Source organism: Phaenicophaeus curvirostris, chromosome Z, assembly GCF_032191515.1.
Source record: "Phaenicophaeus curvirostris isolate KB17595 chromosome Z, BPBGC_Pcur_1.0, whole genome shotgun sequence".
In the NCBI taxonomy this organism is placed as follows: Eukaryota; Metazoa; Chordata; class Aves; order Cuculiformes; family Cuculidae; genus Phaenicophaeus; species Phaenicophaeus curvirostris.
This window is the reverse complement of record NC_091431.1, coordinates 50585589-50607605: the sequence shown is the minus strand read 5'-3', so window position 1 is coordinate 50607605 and position 22017 is coordinate 50585589. Positions and strand designations below refer to the sequence as shown.

The following is a 22017-nucleotide window of genomic DNA, read 5'->3' as shown; positions in this document are numbered from 1 at the left end:
AGCACTGTGTCTCCTAGTCATTGGAACATGACCAGTGTCTTTGCATGATGTGCTGTTTTGCGGTTTGGCACGGTGCGGTGCAGAGGGAAAGGTTATAGCAAAGTCAGAGCTCATTTTTCAGACCATTTCAGGAGTTCCTTTCCAATGATTGAAACCTAATGGCTAACTAAGATGAATGTTGGCATCCTGACAATTTTGCACATGAATAAGTAAAGGGTTCTGCGCAAGGTATGGAGCAGAATGGTATCTGTGTTCAAAGCATAATGCATACTGTGGAAAGCAACAATTATTAGCGTTGAGAATGTGATAAGAATATGGATCTTAAGTCTTACATCCGCCTATGTTATAGGGAGGTGAGTGGGTGTGTATATATGTGTGCATACTTGAGTGGGTGTGTATATATGTGCGCATACTCACCCATATGCGTGTCTGTATACGTATTCATCTCTAACTGTGCAATACTTCTTCTTTACAATATAAAGTTTTATATAGCTGCAGGCTAAGATTTAAGGAGAACAACTGACAAATACCAAGGTAATTGAAACCTAGGCCTTGAAATCATGCTATTCCTGGTTTGCTTTTAGTTTGATCCATTTCATTATTTTTTTCCTGACCCCCTTCTTCTGAAGAATCAACTTTTAACTGGGTAAGGCAGGTCTACATGAGATTCACAAATTACTTTTATCACATAGTCTGTGGGGGACAAGCAAATATTCAGAAGGCAGACGTTGAAAGGGTAGAAGATGTTTTATAGGTTAGAAAACTTGCAGTATTATCAGAGAGAAGTGCTAGGTGACAACTCTAGCTCTAGACAACAGCTGAAATGGGCATAACACATAAGACGTTGGACTTTTGCAGAGTAATGTGCTTGTGATGAGTTATGAGTGCAGTCCATTAGGAGTAAGTAGCTTCAACTTGCTTTTTCAGGACTGCTGGTGAAAACTGAATGGCAGACAATAGATGTCCAAAATGAGAAAGTACAAGGCTTAGCAAAATAATAGATCCTTAGGATCCAAAAGAAATTAACTTAGGCGGCTAGTTGTGGAGAAAGTGTTGAAAGCCAGACTGCCAGCAATTTCTCTCTCTCACTTGCAGACCGATGTGTCTGACTACAGCTCAGACATGTTGGTGGCCACAGTAGGGGCAAGATCTCTACAAATCTTCTCAGCTATGTGGCATTAAAATATATATTCATGAATACCCTGGGTGGAAAGGACAATGCTTTTGTGTCAGGTCATCCTCATCCAGGTATCTTTGTTGTTAAGTAATCTCCGATATTTGGCTATTAGACTGTGCACTGTTCAGAAGCAAACAATATGTTCTAGACCTTTGTCAAGCAGGGTGGATTGTTTTCCCCCAAAAAGAATTGCACTTGTATTTTTCCCTATTTTTTCCCCTAAGTATTTTGATCCTAGTAAATGTAATGCACGTGTGTGTTATGGGAGGAGGCTGCAAATAATTACTCCTTTATTAATTTTTCGCTAGACAGGATGTACTCGAAGGGCTAGAAAGCATGGCAACATATTACAGGCCAGAGACTTTGGAGATAAATTAGTCTACTATTAAATAACAAAACTAAATCAACCAAGCTTATTTTGCCTTTTTCCTGTTTCTGACATGTTAAGTCACTGCATCAAAGAAAGGTCTTGTATGTGGATGAAGTTCTGTAAAATAATCTTACACAACTAGGTTAGGACTAAATATTGAGGGATACTTCCATTGCAGGAAGCAGGATAATCAGCACTACAACAAAAATAAAGAATGCAGATAACGATAATAGATAAAAAAAATATTTTGCATCCCTTAGCTGAATTTATTGACATTAGAAGAAAGAAAATTAGGCTGATTTCAGCATATGAACTGGTTGTAGACCGGATGAGTGAAGGTGGGGAAGATCTGCAAGTAGTATTATAAGTTGGTGCCTTCTACTTAATTCAGATTCTAATCTGAGTTCCAGATTTTCTGGCTAACATGTCTCTGCTAATTCCACATGACAGCCAGATCCCTGTCTTACCTCCAAACTGCAGGCAAAAGTCTGTCTTTTTTTGCTGCATTTCCTGAACTATCAGCATTGGAAAGTACAAATTCAGGCAAATACCTAATATTTTACAGTGAGTTTAATGAACAAGAAGGCAGGAAATGCAGAGGAAAAGCAATCTCTCAGACATGTTTTCTTCTGGAATATGATGACTGAACATGTGTTTTCTTTCAAGACTCCAGGGGAAGTAGAGCATTTCTGTTTTCACTTCTTGTGTTTTTGACCCTCTGAGTGCAAGGATTAATTTTTTAACATTGTGATTGAAATTTAAGTTGCATTTCCAGGTTATTAAACAGGAAAAATGGCTTGTAGGTTGTATTAGTGTGACATCATCTTGTTTCGGTAAGGAGTTGCGACTGGATGTAAACATCTTTCTCTGACTAATAAAGACCATTTTAAAACCCACAATGGGGAAAAGAACTAAAGCCCAGCACATAGAGGTTATCCATATGAGGGTCTGAGGACTATACTGTTAAGAATTGGAATCAACAGTTGTGTCTCATGAGGAGTTACAGGAAGGTAAGGCTCTATAGTAGTAGAATAAGAAAACAAGAACAGAGAATAACATTTCTTTCAAATGCAGCTGAGCTAGAAGCACAGGCAATAAGATTCCACTGTATCTGCTTCCACAGCAGAAGGAGCCCAGCAAGGACAGTTAGGAGAGGAGATCCCTGCTGGTATTAATTTAGCCTTCTGGACGTGTAGGGAGATGTGGAGTCTGGCTGCCTTAAAATAGAGAATTTTTTCTGAAGGACTTTTGAGTTTGCTTTCCACCTTGGCTTAAAAAAGGTATTGTCAAGTTTCAAAAGATGTGTGGCAAACTTTACTGAATGTTACTATCAAGTCAGAAGCAGGTGAGAGCAGGAGCTGTGAGTTTTGACTGTCTTTAAAATTGGCCCTCTGGTAGGAAAACAATTTGAGAAAGAATGAATAGAATGACATGAAGAGAAAGAGACCAGAGCTTGAGTTAGCAGTCTTACTTTGACATGCTTTTCTAGGATGATGGACAGAGTAGACTACTACAGCCATCAGGAAGGAGGGCTAACACAGTTTCGTCTGTGTCAAAGTTTTGTCCTGTACACCTCTGGAAGGGCACTGGGTAAAATCAAGCATAAAGGAAGAAGGCTTCCCAATATATCATTGTTTAGCAATCCCCTTCATTCTCCAGAAACCATGAACATCTAGTTTTAGTTCTCTTGCTAAGAGTCTGTGCAATCAATGCAACACATACCATATGTTGTAATGCATTCTTCCAACCAACAAGGTGCTAACATGAATGTAGCCAATCTGGTTAAAACATGCAAACATAATGAATGAGATGCTTTCAAGAAATAAGAGTTTGCTATGTCAAGCTCTACTATCAGACAACCCGTAAGGAGCAAACCTAATTATTTTATTTATTATTTTTTTAAATGAAAAAATATGGTCTCTTTTGCAGACAGTTTTCAGATTTTAAAGTAGTTCACCACAACAGTTAATACTATTCTAAATGCTGTCAGTATTCTCTGTCTTCGAGGGCTATTGTACTTTTTGTCATCGCTGCGGTTGGGACAAACCTTTCGGATTTACAGGGCAAGAGCACTAGACCACATACCCTGCTTCAGTTTATACTGAGAGAATTTTCCAATTAGTGGTCAGTCAGTTCAGTGCCCAAAACAGACAGTTAAACAGTTTTGATTATATGCGTTTGACAGCTCTGATACAAAAATGTTATGGAGCTTGGTTCTCTGTAGTGTATCAGAGATCTAAACAGGCAATTAAGTGACCCTTTATGTGAGATATAAGTGAATAGACACAAAGAAAGTACAATTCCTACTGTCCAATATTTATTACCTGAGATTGCTTTGGAAGCTGCAAAAATAGGCAGATCCACTAAAGATCAGCCAAATTACTTTTGCTTATAATGTAAGTAACATTTGTGTTTAAATCCCCATAGATTCAAGTATTGCTGTTCCAACATGTAGATTGTACCTATCTAACAAAGTATTTATAGCTTGAAATTGCATTAATGTCTTTTGTCGTTATGAGATAAATCTTTACTGCACTGAAGCCGAAGTGATTGTTCAAGCAGGTTTCACATTGGCTTGTGCACTACCTTATACCTATTGAGCCAACTGGCTCACCAGCTAGGGAGATTCTGGTTTGAAGTTTTGGTTAATATGCTGGAAATGTATGTGCATTTTTTCCTTTGTTCATCTCTTTCATTTACATTTTCTCCCATTTCCTATGCACTATTATTCTTTTTTTCCTCTTCCTGCCTTAGAACTTTCAGTCTAATCCTGGACCATGCAAGGTCTGTTTGTCTTTGCTAACTGCTGTTGTTGCTGTATTCCACTTCATCAAGACTTAATCATACACCTTTGATGTAGTCAGGATTTAGAATAAGAACCAGCATTGATATCAGCATAATTTTATATGTAATGAGATCTTAGTGTGTAAGTCTTGAACCACAGCCCTAAAAAGTTGAACCTTAGTTTTCTGTGGCCCATTTCTTTCACACTGGTGAGGTGGCATGAGGTGTTAGACCTGGATGTTTTTCAGAATTACATACAGAGTTGGAAAGAACATACTATTTTCAAGTAGACAACGCATAGCAAGACAATGCAATATTTTACCATTGCTGATGATGTTTAGTCCAAACACGTACAGAGGCTTCAGATTTCAAAATAAGTTGTGCATTAAGTACAAGAAGGTGGATAGGTGCTACTAATGAATGGTACAGAAAAACAAGGCTCAAATACAATTCTCATTGGAGAAAAGAGCCTTGGAATTATTTTAAGATTATGACTAGTAGTCAAAAGCCACAGAGGCAAAACTAAGGACAGTATTTAATTCTTAACTTGGAATATGGTGAAAAAATAATTCTTCCTTCTTTCTTTTAAATATAGTTTAGAAATTTAAAAGACATGTTTAGAAATTTAAAAGACATGTTTAAGTCAGATTTAAATATAAAATACTTGACCTCAAGGATCTTGACTATTTGTATTGGAAAATAAACACACCTCCTACACTTCATTTCTTACTAAATTATATTTAAATCATCAACATCAAAAAAGTGCCCACTAGTTTTCATGCTTTTTAAAATTCAGCCATTTCTCTCATTAGTTAATAGAAAACCACATCTTGGGCTAACATTTTGGTGCTACAATGTGTAGCACAAGCATTTGTGAATAACTGTAAAATCTGACTCCTGGAATCAGTAAACTAAACAGTGAACTTTCAAAGTAAGGAGTGATCATCAAATGTGGAATTTTGCTAACTCTTTCAGTATGACTAATATGATGACTGACACAGAAATTACTACCCAACCTACATTCACATACATGAGCAAAAGAAAACTTAATGAAAAAAAGTCTATCCACAAGCCTAATTTCTTTGACAATGTTTTAACCACCTAATAAGTGTTGTCATATAAATTGAAAAAAACTAGTAAATTTTCCCTTACGTTTTATGCCAAACGTACTCTTTGAAACTTCAGACTGTAGATAGTTCATCAGCTGATACAAGTTATCATAGCTCCACTAAAAGCAATGCTAGTTTCTATTGTCAAAGGATCTCTTCCTTTTATCTGCTAATTTTGTAGTGGTATTTTTGTTTAATTTTTAATGTTAACATTTTAAAGAGCTCTTATAATCTTCACAGAGCACCAGATGAGGAACTCTTTACAGTAACCCAGAATGGTCCTCAGCATATGGCTTACAAAGAATATAGTTACTACTCTTTACTTTCCATCTTTGCACTTGGTCTAATAAAGACATTACCACTCACTGCTGCTTTGGCATGGCTTCTTATTTAATGGCCTTTCAGAGAGATATTTCAGAGTGCTAAATGAAGAGCTATGTCTGGAACTATTAAAAATCAGCTGAGAAAATGGTTCTAAGGAGAAGTGTATAAATAATGAAGGTGGGTTTTGTTATTCCTCTTCTTTGTTTTGATATACTTCTTTTAAAAAAAAGCCTTTTGAGATGTTCCAATCACAGTATACTCTATGTTGAAGATATGGCCTGATTAAGTTTACTATGTAGCACTGTACAATCACATATTTTTATAACCATTCTGTGAGAAAGGATAATGCTTTAGAAATGTAAATACCAAACACAGTTTTCTGAAAGTATCTTACTTTTCATATAGTTCACTGGCCTGATCCTTCCTCTAATCATACTCACAACATAAATATGTGTAATGATTCACTCCTAGATTAAGAAAAATTCACTGTTTTAAAATGGCAAAAATAATCCAGATGCCACAGGTGAGAAGAAAACAAAATTTTTATGGAGGATCAGCAGCAAAAAGTGAGAGTGCTTATTTTCTTATTCTCTCACCGATATAGGATTTTCATCTCCTTGTAGTAGCTGTTGCTTTCTCCTCAGCAAGTACAAGATGCAGTTGATAATCTTTATATTGAATCTACCTAAAAACATTTCCCTAGAAAGAGGCACTGCCACAAGTTTTTACCATCTACACACAGCCACAGATGGTCAGTATTCTCAGTACTGATATAGTCTGTAGTTTCCCAGTTAATGCTGCCTGCATTGATACATGCTATATTAACATTCCCTACACTAACACTGCTAAGTAATTGATGTTCATGTCTGTACGGTTACACAAGCGCACAATGTCATGGCCAAATTTAGCATGTATTTTTAAACAATATGACTTTTTCATTTTAAATATCTAATAATTGATATGGTTTTTATCCCCCTGGACATGTCACTGAAATTGTTTTAAGAGATGGCTTTGCAGTTTGAAGTTAAGTGATTTCAAGTAGCAATGTATGTAAGTGAACAGAAGTGAAATTTAAAACTTGCGTACAGAGGTTTCTAAGTCTCTGCCACTCCAAAGTGTCTTTTGAGTTTGATTTCTGATATGTGAGTTAAGGACTGAGAATCTGAAGCCTTTGCACTATTGGTCAGGAGAGTTGACATTTTTACAAAGAAGGAAATAACTAATAAATGGCTTTTTCCAGTTACATCAACACCTGGGTTCTTGTGTCCGGAAGCCGAAGTCCTACCAGACCTCCACATACTAGAACAGTAGAAGCAAGGAGGATAGGGATTGCTTTGGTGATACCAACAAGGGAACCAAATATTAAGTTTCCAAGTACAGCTGCTGCTTTGCATAGTGCATTCAAAAAGCCAAAGCCTGTTGCCCTAGAAGAGAAAACAGAATAAAGTCAAAAAATGGGTGAAAGAGTAAATCCTTTGAGACAAATCCTCAGTGGAAATAAATCAGTATAGCTTCAATATCTTAAACAGAATCTAAGTGAACAAGGGGTCTGTGTTTGTCTTTATAATACAAACCCCAAAATCAGTTGCTACAGCATATACTGAGGCAAATTAATTCTGCTGCCTCAGGAACCAAAATGTGAAATGAATGACTGAATAAGTAACCGTACATCTCTACAGTAGAGCAAGAGACATGCAAATGGAAATTCAGTTAACACTGAAAATGCTGGATTGGGAGACACGAGGTGTGAGATCTTTTGAGAGCTTCTTGGTGATTTGAGAAAGTCTTCGCCAAAACAAAAGGATGATCATCTTGAGCTACTGAATAGAAATTAATTTCTTACAGGTGGTAAGTGTAAGAACCAGTGTTTTTACAAAAGACTAATGAGACCTCCAATAGCAATGAATGCTTATCTCTTAGAGTTAAAGAAAACAGCACACCAAAATACCACCCTGTATTGTACAGAAGAGATAGATGAGAAACTTGGAAAAAAGGGAAATAAAATAGACTGCCAACAGCAAGTATGACCTCAGCAACTGAAAAAGGACTTTTGCATTGCAGTAGCATGATTTTAGTAGTCTGGACATAGTATTTTAGATGTTCAGTGACCGGTATGTAGGTATATTACGCAAACTGCCACAATTTTAATAAATTGTGTTTTGACATGACTCTATGATTTCTAGCTGCAGGAATAACCTTTCCTACCAAAAACATCCAAACAAAAACATCTGAATGATAGTAGAAACTCTAACATCTCTCAGATCTTTCAGAAGTGAAACAAGAAAGACTATGCAGAACTCTCACTGTACTCACTGGGATAAAATAAGAATCAGGAGGACAGAAACTACTTTCAGGACAAAACATTTCTTGTTTATATGATATACTGCCATCAAAAGGAAAAAAAGTCTCCAGCCTAAACAGCAGGGAATAACAGAAATACTAATGGTCTGAGTGACTAAAAAGATTCCCAGTTATTATACTGAGGTGCATGTGAAGGAAGGGAAGAAGATATGCTCAGATGTAGCCTGAACGCCCAGGAATTAAGTCTAAGAAACAACTTCTGGAGCTCCTAAAGAGCAGTCCAGAGAATCAACTTGAAGTAAGAAAACTTGAGCCAAGGTGAGAGAAGGATATAAACTCTCATTGTTCTTCACAGCACTATTTTTTATTTTGATAACAGCAAACCATGGTATCAAGTGAGAAGAGTTCCTCTCCCTCAAGCAATTGATGGACATGGCCATAGCCCAGAGTATCACTAATTCATCTTTTTGCTCTTCTGCAGATCTGGCAACTGGATCTCAATAGGGTTCATCAGTCAGGCCCTTCAGTTCCCTACATGCCAGTCTTACACTGGAGAAGGGGTAAAAGCTTGTGTTTAGTATAATTGACCAGGATGTACAGGGGGTTTCAGCACTACCCATGTCCTGACATTCTGTGTTTCAGAATTATGCCAATTCTGGCATATTTGAGGTTCTGCACCAAAAGAATGATGAAGGTAGGTTTAGATCCTTTTGATATATTTTTTAATCAGACTAGTTTTTCTTGAAGAAGTAGAATTATAGTTAACCCACAGAGTTAACTCGGAATCTGAGCAAGATTCAGAAATATGCTAACTTGAAGTAATGGCACTTAGTCAGATTCTTAAATCAGTGAAAAGATGTTTGCAGAATGGAATTAAGGCATGATACAGTGTAGTTTATATACCTTCAAAAAGGTGGGTTTTTTTCTGTTAATGTTAAATATTAATTTATCTATGGTTGCAGACCACAGTCAAACCTCTTTGTCTAAAACATTATGGAAGTAAAATCAGAAGATTTGATACTTACCGTTCCATGTCAGCTCTGTGTATTATACGTCTTTTCTGACCCCTGGACAAGGCACAAGTTAGTCTCTTTTGCTGAGTGATTATAATTGTAATAAATTTATAAGTGTGGCTCTACTTGTTGTGCAGTTGACAGCAGTGTTTCAATCTCTTTAAAATACATGAGATTTAGCAAAGTAATTATTATTTTGCTTGAAGTAATCATAATTCCCCTTTGTGCAAAATGTTGCAGCCATTCAGATATTGCATGAAAGTAAGTATCAGTGATATCTAAGAAAGAAGTGACAAGTCATTCTGATAGCAGAGCAGAAACTACACAGAAACATTGTGAAAAAAACAAGCAGAAGAGACTGAATTCCTGCTGAATGTTCAAAGCCCTTACTTGCTTTTTTTCCCTAGATTTCATTAAACCTGCAGTGCTTTCAATAATACTTGTCAAGAAAAGCAAAACATGCACATCCTGGAGATAGCCATCTACAAAGTGACATGCTCTGCTGCCCCACAGTGCAGACCAGCGTGGGCTGCCTGAGAGCAGATAAGGAAACTTTGGAAGTACGGTTTGTGAAACTTTCTTGCAGAGAAACATATGCAGCAGCTCCTTGAAAATGCTGTCCTTGGAGGAGACATAAAAAAGTTAAAACTTGCCCATTTTAAGGAAGACTTTTGGAAGAATCAGTGCAAAGGAGGAGTGGGAGATGAACTGAAGGAACCAACAAATAGCAGCCACTTTACTGGAGTAATCTTTCAAAGTCTGCACGATGATCCAATCTCTACCACAGAAACATCTGTTCAGGGCAGAAAAAGCAGAGCATCGTAAGAAAGTCTGGAGGGAGCTGACAAGAATGGGTAGGAGCTCCTGAGAGGGAAGGAGCTCCAGGCTAATCCATCTTCTAGGGTAAATGAGAGCACAGACAGAAAGGAAGAACATGAAAAGGAAAGATTTTGGTGAAAAAAGCTTTATTGCAAAGAGATACAAAGAGGTTAAAGTCAACCAGCCTGGAAAACAGAGTTTATGTGAAAGGATACTAACAAGCGCAGCTATTTTGAACGAATCAGGGGAAGAAGAATAGAGTCATAACTGTTCTTACTTTGGCCTCATTTACACATAGAAACTATTTCTAAAATTATGTTGCTGACTGGTTGTGATAAGTGTCTGCACATGTAAATACAATTTTTTTTGGCTGCCAGTACTGATGTAAAACCAAACTTGCCCCAGGTAACAGTCACAGAAAAAAAATGAACAGTGGAGAAAACATGGAGAAAAAAGACACTTGGTCATCAACAGTCCCAGGATATTCACAGAGATATGAGAAATCCCCAAAGAACTCATAGGTCTATCTAAAGCAAATTGTACAGATATAGGCAGGAAAACTTTGGAAAGGCAACAGCACAAAAATAAGATGGGGATGCTTTACTTACATTCAGTGTTATTTTATACCTTTATACCTTTTATACCTGTAGCCTTATAAAGGCAATCTGTTTCACAGGTTTTATTTGTTTATATAATTACTTGTAACAGAGATCTGAATAAAATTTTCTGAGCAGCTTGGACTGTTTCTTTTCATGTCCTGGAGGCTACAAATAGAATAACACATTCAGGGCTGCCATGGTGATTTAGATCTATTATAGATTATACACAGAGATTATGTTATTAAGGTTTGAAGTAATTCTGTAATACAATATCTCTTATATCTGTGCAAAACTAAGGTAATTTGTTGGCACTGAAAAAACAGTTCTGCTTTGTAAAATGGACTTATTCTGTTTTTCCATTTGTAAGGGATCATTATTAGTCTAATCCCATTAATGTTATCAAATTATAAACAAAGAAGGGTAAGACAAAGTAAGCCCATTTTTTTACTGCCCTTGGCTGTCCTGATGATACAAAATGAACAACACAGCAGAAGTTCAATCTTTTGATCTTTAAGCAGTTCTCATGCAAGTCTTTTTGACTAAAATATGCACATCATTGGCAGGAATACTGAGATTTTTACAGGCTTAAGTAAGATGATGTTGTGACCTGTACCTGAAAAGCATTGTCACTGTTCAAATTTCTGCTTTCATATACTTTAATTTTAATACTTTATTTGAATGTGAATTAGGTCTGTAATTACAGTCAGAACAAAGTCATTAAGCAAACTATTAAGATCTAGAGATAGCAAATTCAGACTTGTTTTTTAAACATCTTTAAAGCAGTGTTTCTGATGTAAATCAGCTAAAATCTGTATTAATTCATACCTTTATAATTAATTCTACTGGATCCAAGGAAGTAAAAATATCTAGGAACTAAGTATTCTGCAATTAACATACATATATGAGCATGGTCTTCTCTTGCAACACTAGTCGAGTTGGTGCTACAGTTTTTAAGGAGAGTGCTAAGAGCGTACATAAAGTCTGCAAATGTTCAAATGTAAGTAATTCTACACAGAAAGGGTCATTGGGCACTGGAATTGGCTGCCCAGGGAGGTGGTTGAGTCACCTTCCCTGGAGGTGTTTAAGGCACGGGTGGACGAGGTGCTAAGGGGCATGGTTTAGTGTTTGATAGGAATGGTTGGTCTTGATGATCCGGTGGGTCTCTTCCAACCTGGTTATTCTATTATTCTATGATTCTATATCAGCATTATAAACGAATTAAGCAAAAAGTCCAAAGGCATAAGACCCTTACTACAGACACCAATTTCTGTTAATTGATCTGGGTGAAACACTGGAACAAATTTTTTTTTTTTGATTCCATGAGAAATTCTTATTTCTGGTCAAGGGATTTTGGTAGCAGAAATTCCTTGTCCAGTTAAAGAATACCATAAAATCCTTCAGGCACATGAGTAAGGTAATGCTGGTGAATCAATTTTGGATTGCCTTAAAAAAAGTTACAGATTTTAGAATAGATAAGAGAAAAATGCAGTCTTATAAAGATGTCAGGTCTGAGAGAAAGCTGGATGTTACGGAAAGAAATTTTCCCTAATGTATTTTACTTATGTTGCTAAGAAAGCTATGACAAAGAAAAATGCATAACTTCCTTTCACCCAAGCTCGACATAAAAATGGCAAGAGTCCAAACAGTTGAAAATAGAGGGATCATCCAACCCCTTAGGTTAAAATAGCTTGTTTCCTGGTTGCAACATATATATCTTAGACCAAGTGCTTATATTCCTACATAAAATACTCCAGGTCCACTTTTCCATTGCTGATAGAGCACCTAAAAACTTCTTTGTCCTGCAGTGGAATGCTACTGAGTGCGTAGCACACACATTTCATAGAATCATAGAATCACTAGGTTGGAAAAGACCCATTGGATCATCGAGTCCAACCATTTCTATCGAATACTAAACCATGCCCAGGTTTTTGGAACTGTATCTTCCAAATACTACAGTAACATTTGATGACTTTCTTATCAGAGTAAGTGTTAAGACTATCCAGCAAGTTACAAAAAGCTCTGAATAACACTTTTGTGGGTGTTGATAATATGCAAAAGCTATTAGAACGGAGTTTCTGAATGTATTATGGACAATTTTCTAATGTCCAATCATTTTAAGATATTTTTAAAAAAATTGGTACAAAGACGCATATCTCAGTCTGGCCAATTACAGCACTCAGTGTGCAAGTAAACTGTGTAATATGCCTTCCTGCCTCGCGTTACTGCTCAAAGCATTGCATAGGTTCAGCATGTTATGCCTTAAAAACATTAATATGAAATTTCAACAAAATGCAGTTGAACCACATCCACAGGATGGCAGTAGAAAATAGCTGTCAGGAAATCCACTGTAAGTTGATGATTGCTATTATGACTCAAAAGAATACAAAACTCTCTTCCGACAACCACAATAATACAAAATTGGAATAATGTTTATTACTTTGGGGATGGATTCTCAAGGCTCAAGAAGAAGAGAAAAACATAAATAAAGGTACATGAAATTATATGACTTATTTCTTATTTATAACCAAAACATTATGAACTTATTTCAGAGATATTAAAAGGCAAAACAGGATGACTTCATTTTATAGCACACCTTGAATTCTAAATATCCCTGGCCAAGATTCAAAACCAGATGTCTGGCAGTGGTAGTAAAACTGATGAATTGTTGGTTATCTGATGCAATGTGACCTAGATTTACTCTGTGGGAGATGACCTATTTCTATTCCACTTTCTGTTTATGTTTGGATTATTTGTTTTATCTACTCCTTGACAAGAGTCTTGGCTTATAAAGTTGGTGCTTCCCAAGTTAGTTCACAAGAAGATAATTATCATTTGAGTGAAAGTAATGATTGCATTTAGAAGTCATAATAATGTCCTAAATATTAGTTCTTCAGAGATTTTGAACTCTCTTCCATTTATATTTATATTACAGGCTCAGCTAGGAAAATGTGCAGTGTTATTGCAAGCCCCTTGGGCACACACATTACAACACAAGCAATAATTACCTCATCATACAGTATTTTTTTTCCACATTGCTCTGCCAATGCACAGAGCAAAGTAAGCTTGAGGGTAAAACATAAATGTTGTAAGGAAAACTTGATTTCACTCATCTGCTGCAGAAATTGGAAAGTGCACTGTGTATAAGGTTGGGGACTGCAAGATAAAGTAGTCTGATGTCTAAGGCAGTTGAGTGCTGTCAGGAGAAAGGGTACAATCCTTACCTTTGCCATAGAGTTCATATATGATGTGAGCAAGTTGATTAAAGCTAACTATATGGTCATCAAATATGCATTTCACATTTTCTGGGTACTCAGCTTAGCTTCTGTTACTGAAGTGCTGAGCACTTGTAGCTGCAACACAAGTTACACTTTGAGCCCATCCGTTTTTCTAAAATGCTCAGTTACTGGGACTGTTGGTACTTCTTATGTCAAATCAGGCACCGAAAGTAATTTTTAACAATATCTTCTTCTCTGTATCTCAATTTCTACATCATCTCTTTTAAAAGCAGTGTTTGGAAAACATGGAAAGTTTATGAAAGAGTAGGGAAGCACCCAAAAATATTTGCATTACATTCATCAACTCTCCTTCAGAGCAGAGCTTCTAGAGCTATGTATTAGTTTCATTTGGCTTTCAAGAAGGTCATGACTAACCAAAGAGTTTTCAGGACCTGCTGACAAGTTCAGAATAACAAAGGCCGCTATGAAGATAAGACAAAAGAAGAGAAAAGATGAGAAAAAAGAAGAGCTAATGCAAGTTCTTTATATTTTGGAGCTGGGTTAATTTACTCGCTTATCAGAAATCAGCTAATTTGCGGCTAGTCATCATGAATGTCCTTTAAAATTTGTATATTGGAAAGTAAAAATCCACAAAAATATTATCAAATGATTACTTGTTACCACCATGGATGTCATCTGGAAGAGAGAAACCTACCTATGACTAGCATTAGTAACGTATCTTCACCTTTTAACACAAATTTGTCATCTGTCTGAGAACCATCAGAAATCTATACGGTCTCTAAGCTATGATAAATGGCATAAAGTTTGAAAGTACTCACCAGGAATATGGGACAAATTACTTAATTCCCTCAAATATAGACTTTTGTAAAGAGAGATGTAAACAGGTATACGAGTGTGAATGCATTGAGAACCCAAATCTGTTAATCTGAGGCAACCTTAACTCTGCCCTGTGGGCAGCTGATGAAGAGGAAACTGTAATGTGTGCTGTGTATATATGCTGCACATTTCCAAGTTGCTCACCACACCTCTACCAGGCAAAAAAAAGCAGTGAAATCCTTAAATAATCTGGGGTACGATTTATGAAACACCTTTTGTATTACGCTTCACGGCACTGGCAAAGCCCCGACAGTTTGGTAACTGGCTGCTCTCCAAAAGGAGTTGTGCAGGAGGAAAAATAGAGGCTACCCAGCCTGTATTCTTGTCCATGGTGGCACGGACTGGCCTACTTCCATACACTTTTCTTCCTGCCTAACCTCTGGCTGCACTTTGTTGCTGGGTTTTGGTCATTTCACTGATCAGGAGTGAAAAAAAAGTACATATTGGAATAATAAAATAGTTACAGAGTAAGCAAAGTTGTTGTTCCGAGATTGCCAGAAACTGGAAGCCAATTTCAGGACCAGATTAATTCCGGATGTAGCTTTGAACTTAAAGAGGTAATCACCTTAAGTATGAAGGGTGTCATATAGAAAAACAGATCAGGAAGCTTTTGACTACCTGGAAAGGCTGTTCAGCCCTCCAGCTGCTTGCAGGAGCTGGAAATTCCCAGCAAACTGTGACAAGTTTTGTCAGGCTATGGCTATAAGAGGAATCTTAGAAGGAAAGACTCAACAAGAGAGGGCAATGGTGGTTATGAAACTGTAGCTGATCTGGATTGGGAAAAAAAGTCAGAGAAAAAGATCTGGGAAGAAAGTTACTTGAAACCTTGTGAGTATTAATTTTGAAATAGTTCTATGAAACACAAAGAAGCTTTGCCCTGGTCTTAAAAAAATACGTCTAGGAAGTTACTTCTAGAGCTACTTGTTCCCTTGTAATTCAGCCGGTAAAAACTGGCAGTGGTGGTTTCATGACTTCTGGAAAAAAAAAATTCTCATCTACACTATGTATCAGCAATGTCATTCCTGGCACTGGCCTATCAACCTTTTCATATTGGTAATACAAAGTGACAAGTTTTCTACCTGAGTCATTGCAAAAAGCCCCAACAACCCAGCTGTGAGTAAATTTCTGAGCTAGAATTGCAGACAGCTATTATTGCACACGTAAGCTTTTTAAAGAAGAAAAAGTAAGAAGAACTTTCTATAATCCCAAAGATAGCAGAAACTATTAAAATCAACTATTAGCTAGAAATACAGATTCCCATGATATCAGTTACATTCTGTCATTCCTAGTAATGAAGGTTATTTCTGCTTCTATTAACGCCAACAGATTTTCAAATGGTTTTTCTTTACTTCATTTTAAGAAAATATTTGTGGCTGTTAGATTCAGGAACACAAAAAAGGTAACTTTTTCTAAAGGGTATTTATTAAAAACTATGTAATAGAGTTGGGATGATGGAATAATTTTGACTGGAAGAATAATTTCCCGAGATGTAAAAAAATAATTAATTTTTAATATTTGAGTTTAGTGTTTTGGATTCATAAGTAGCTTAGTGTGGTTATTTGATACATCCACAACAATGGACATCAATTTATTGCATGAAGAAGCATATGTTTTTAAAATGTCAATGACAGACAACAGACTTCCTCTCCTGATGGACAACACTAATGCCTGTTGCCCCTCTGACCAAAAACTTAAACTTGCCAGCAAGGAATCACACACTTATAAACTGGAAATATTTTTCACCTTATTTGAAACTGCTAGGGAATGACACAAAGAATAATGCTTAATGCTGTGATAGAAGAAAAGATACACTGTCCCTTGGCAGAAATCTGGGAAATTTTAAATAAATTTGTTTAAGGAGAGAGGAGAAATATCCCAGTCTATTCAAGAAAATGCAGCTATTACATCTTCACGCTTAACATACAACAGCATACAAATTAAATGTTCTTCCTTCAGCCCATTAAGTGACATAAGATGGGCATTAAAATGTTCCTTGTACCTGAACACGCTCCCTGCCCCCGTGTCGTCTAGCAGCAATGCTTGCAGGACACAAAAATGGTCCTGAGCTTTCCTGCAAGAGCCCTGATGAGCCAGGATTAGTGCCCAACACATTTTTGTATTGACTTAATGCTGAGCATGTACACTCCTACTGATCCTGCATAACAATTCACAGGAGAATGGTTAACAGGTCAGCATGGTTCAAGATCACAATCCTTTGTAGAAGATGCTGTTCAGCTCCAGACAGTGATTTTTATTATCATTCCCATCATTTCACAGCCAACAGACAAATCCAGCTATATGACTGGTTTGGACTAACTACTGTCTTTATAGCCAGCAGTTCTGGGGGAAACACTACTGTTTTCAGAAGTGCTACTCATTAGCTGTATTTTAAATAAGAGTAGTGTTTAGGCCTTCTTTTTTCATATGTAACCGATTTTGTGGTACTTTCCTGGTTAGGTGATATTTAAAGCATAATGTATACCACATAGCTCAAGAAAAACCCACTCTTCCCCCACTCCTTGCTCTTCATAAGACAAATTACTTGTCCAGCCCACTCAATCATCACTACCTCTGTAAAGATCATATGTTTTTTTACCATTTTTGCTGATAGAGATAGTGTTAGTGAGGTTAGGGGAGCTATATCTGTACATACCTTCTGTCTGTAGGATACAGCTCCACAGTAATGACATCTAGAGAGTTCCATGCAGAGATGGTGAGGCCATTGTAGAGGCACAACATACCTATCATCATGGATTCACTGGTTCCAAACCACAGGAAAAAACAGCTGATGCCAGAGAGAACCATGGAACCACCTAGGTATGAGACAGGTGGAATAACCATGAGGCGATACTGTATTTAAAAAATAATCTTTGTTTGTTTTGTCTAATGTTTCTATACACACAGTGTAGCAAAATAACTGACCTACATATTTGAGATAAAAATTAAAGAGACTGCCTCTGCTGAAAGGAACAGTCAGGGAGACATATGTAAGGGGCCTACTCAAAGGAAACCCCAGAACTCCTCAAACGTTAACATATACCATAAAGTATTAAGCTGGAATCCTCTCTGAACTCCCAAAGGAAGCTGCCTGGGAAAAACTACCATGATCTTTCTTGTTTATAATTTTCTGTAATTATATGAAACTGACTCATATATTGTAGCAATAAAAACACTGATTGGGAATTGGATTTATACAGAAATAGTCTCCTGGAAAACAAACACAACAAAATACTGCATGGTTATTTAAACTAAATTGAAAACAGATTTGTCATTGCAGATAATCCACTGGATGTATCTTTCACCTGTGTTACTTTGCAAAATAGACAACAGGTAGAGAACTGCTGACTCTTCCAAGGAGCAGCTACACTAGCTGAAGGCACATCTTGCTTTCCTTCCCTTTCAGCTCGAGCAAAAGTACTGGCTAGCACTCTCCAAAATCTCATTCCAAACGCCTGAATAATTGTGTTGTAATAATAGCATGGGAAAGCAATGACTGGTAATGGGGCACAGCAGAAGTGGTTACAAATCCCTTTGTGACTAGAGTCTCCAAACTGGGGGGTTTAAAAATGGCACTTGTGATGCCATGTAAATGAACTCTCTGCTGAAGGAACATTTTGAATGTCTCTGAACTTCTTTAGAAAGAGAATGTGTTACTTTATCAGGTGAGCTTTGGGTTTGGGTGTTGTTCCCCTTTCTTAAAGTGAAGCCCCTACCTAGCATCGTTAACCGTCCAATTCTATCCATCAGGAGAGCAGACACAATATTCCCTGGTAACACTGCCAAAGTTCCCAGGAAATTAACAAAGTAAATCCAGTAGGCACTGTAGTCATCGTCGAAAGAAATCTGGCATCCTGTCCTGATGTGGAAAAATGTGCAATTTATCAATTCGCTGTCAACAAATTTATACTGCTCAAGATCTGTGGAAAGAAGAAAAAGAAACATTTCAGCAAACAGTCAACTCCATGTGCAGCTTTAAATTAAAAACATTTCAAGTTTGAGCAACTCTAATGACAACTCAGTGCTTTCACTGCTTCATAAAATCAGACTAGTTATTGTTGTTAATTTTGATACCTTTTTGTCTTCATAGAAAAATATGCAAAGCTCATGGAAAAGAGCAACTAAGGCCTCGAATTAGGAAAGTTATATTACTGTATTTCAGCTCTGCTTGGACTGTATTTGGTTAAGGCCTTTCAGAACCAGCTGGTCTTTCATAAAAAGCTCTAGGTATCTGAAAGTTTCTATCACTCTGTCTTGCTTGGTATTAGACCTTCTCTTTCCACTCTAGACAGCATTTTGAGACTGATAATTGTGGTAAATTTGGTTTGACTTCTTCTAAAGAAAAATGTTCCCACAGAATTCAGACTAAACAGATTTTCATTTCTGAGAAGGCCTTACAGTCTTCAGTTCAAACATGGATGAGTTACTACGTGCAGCTGTTCAGAATGTGCAGGCCATTCTTCTTCCAATACCATTTCAAAGACCTATCCCTATACTTCCACTTTCTTCCTGTCACCCTTATATCCCTGAATCAAGGATACCTTCCTTCATTGCAAAGAGAACTGGGCATTGCCTAGTCTGAAACTTAACTATTGTTGTTATAATCACTGGAGTTACAGGAAAGTGGTAAGAAAGTTGGCCATGTTCTGCCTTCAGTTATGTGTTATTAAACTAAAAAAAAAAAAATACTCCTCTGTTTAAACATATAAAAAACACACATTCCTATTTTTGTTGTAATATTTAAGAGAGCAGGAATGATTATAGATTAGGTAGTTTGAATCCTGACCTCAAAATGATACAACAAGCACAATAAACAGTATTTCACCAATCCCCTCTAGACTAAATAAAAATACACTTGTTAAATCTACCAGTAAAGCTGTAAATATGTTTTCTCCTCTCCAGACTCTTTAGAGATGATCAAAGTCAGAGGGAGAAGTTTATTACCTGAGTCAATATTAGGCCTGTGGTATCTCTAGTGGGATCCTTTCACTTTTCTGTTATTACATTACAGAGGCCTGTTGGATTTTTTATAGCTTTTTATTCCCTACAAGAGGACTTCTTGTATGCCTTATTAGAAATCCAGAAGGTGTAAACATAAGAGGAGAACACACAGCTAAACAACACATGCTCAGAGTTTTCTCTTGTAATACCTGTGTTGTAGAAGGTGGTATTCACAAAAGTACAGTTCCTGAAGTACGTATTCAGTGAAGTAATGTCTTCAAACACACAGTTCTTAAAAAGTGAATCTTCAAAGGTTACTGACTTAAACTTCATCATAATAAACCTGCCCAATACAAATAATTTCTGTTAGTCTATTTTGACGGATTAGAAAGAGAAACAGGTCTAGATGATGCAGCTACACGGGTCAAAAAATTCTCATCCCCAGTAACAATGATTCCTTAAAGGCATTCTGGAGGTGTAAATAACGAATAACTGATTTGAGAATACTGTCTTTCAGAAAAAGACAAATAAGATAAATAAGGTAAGTAGCTCCACATATCTACCGGCCAAAGCTGGCAATACAGTTTCTTTGGTACTATTTCAGTTATTACTTGTACTTAGTCATCAACCAAAATTGATGTCATGACATTCATGGATGAGCCTTGTAAAATCACTGTTACTTGCAATTTTAAATGACAGGTGAAAACTGGGAAATCATGTTGTTTGGAACAAACAAGCACCTGCTAATACCAACAGGATGGAAAGACGGAATTGTTTAAAGAATCTGTATTTACACACTGGGCATTGCATCAGGGTCCAAATCAAACTGTAGTGGTCCAAGTGTTAAAAAATGGTTTAACTTGAAAACAATTACATTGCCAGTTATACAGCTAGGTATCTAATTAGAAGTCTGTGTTTGTTACTCTCACGTCCATGGATGTAATTGCAATTTCTGTGTTCATAAAACAGGTTCAAACAAATTGTCAATAGCTTTTCTTATTTCTGAACATCCTCCTTCCTACTGACTTTCATTTAACTCCTAGGGCTTTCATCATGACTGTCAAACAAGTAATTTATAGAAGAAGTCAATGACAAAGTGTATTGCTAGCAGTAACTTTCTACCTCTATGTCACTAGACCATAAAAATGTTTCAAGACTTATTTTTTTGTATAATTCGGCCAATAACTTCATTATGCTAACAGAAAAACCCTCAGATGTAGAAATATATAATTATTATTGTGATATCTTTTATTTCACATGAAGAAGTGGAAAAAGCCACAAGTGAAAAAGGGTAGTTTTGCTGACAGACGTCACCCAAAGTAGAAACAGTTTGAAAACTGCCAGGGTTTGAAGATTGCTGGGGAACGTCATGGAACAGGTGATCTTCAGTGCTATCATGAAGCACATGCAAAAGAACCAGGTGATCAGGCCCAGTCAACACACATTCATGAAAGGCAGGTCTTGCCAGACTAATCTGATCGCTTTCTATGACAAAGTGACTCACCTGCTGGACAGGGGAAAGGCTGTGGATGTATCTTCCTGGACTTCAGTAAAGCCTTTGACACAGTTTCTCACAGCACCCTGCTAGGAAACTGTCAGCCTCTGGCCTGGACAGACGAATGCTCTCCTGGGTGGAAAGCTGGTTGAGCCCAGAGAGTGGTGGTAAATGAAGTTAAATCCGGCTGGAGGCCAGTTACAAGTGGGGTTCCCCAGGGCTCGGTGCTGAGTCCAGCCCTGTTCAATGTCTTTATCAATGACCTGGATGAAGGTATTGAGTGCACCCTTAGCAAGTCTGTGGACGACACTAAGCTGGGTGGAAGTGTTGATCTGCTGGAGGGCAGGGAGTCTCCAAAGGGATCTGAACAGGCTGGACCACTGGGCTGAGACCAATGCCATGAGGTTTAACAAGGCCAAATGCTGAGAAGACTGGCTAGAAAGCTTCCTGGAGGATAACGACCTGGGGGTGTTGGTTGACAGCCGACTGAACATGAGCCAGCAGTGTGCCCAGGTGACCAAGAAGGCCAATGGCATCTTGGCTTGTATCAGAAACGGTGTGACCAGCAGGTCCAGGGAGGTTATTCTCCCTCTGTACTCGGCACTGGTGAGACCGCTCCTTGAATCCTGTGTTCAGTTCTGGGCCCCTCACCACAAGAAGGATGTTGAGGCTCTGGAACGAGTCCAGAGAAGAGCAACAAAGCTGGTGAAGGGGCTGTTAAACAAGTCTTATGAGTAGCTGAGGGAGCTGGGATTGTTTAGCCTGGAGAAGACGAGGCTGAGGGGAGACCTCATTGCTCTCTACAATTACCTGAAAGGAGGTTGTGGAGAGGAGGGTGCTGGCCTCTTCTCCCAGGTGACAGGGAACAGGACAAGAGGGAATGGCCTCAAGCTCCGCCAGGGGAGATTTAGGCTGGACATTAGGAAAAAATTTTTCACAGCAAGGGTCATTGGGCACTGGAAGAGGCTGCCCAGGG

The 22017-nt window shown here is 37.5% G+C and overlaps 1 protein-coding gene across 1 annotated transcript in view; it reads right to left on the bottom strand.

Moving 5' to 3' along the window:
• Positions 1–6361: 6361 nt before the first annotated feature.
• Positions 6362–22017, bottom strand: part of SV2C (synaptic vesicle glycoprotein 2C) — a 109031-nt gene continuing 93375 nt past the window's right edge. Inside the window, exons 10-13 of the mRNA XM_069880751.1 lie at positions 19756–19889; positions 18322–18525; positions 17262–17421; positions 6362–7188 (exon numbers count right to left, since the gene is read on the bottom strand). Of these exons, the coding sequence (XP_069736852.1) occupies positions 7005–7188; positions 17262–17421; positions 18322–18525; positions 19756–19889 (682 nt within the window). The 3' untranslated portion in view covers positions 6362–7004. The remainder of the gene's footprint in view (positions 7189–17261; positions 17422–18321; positions 18526–19755; positions 19890–22017) is intronic.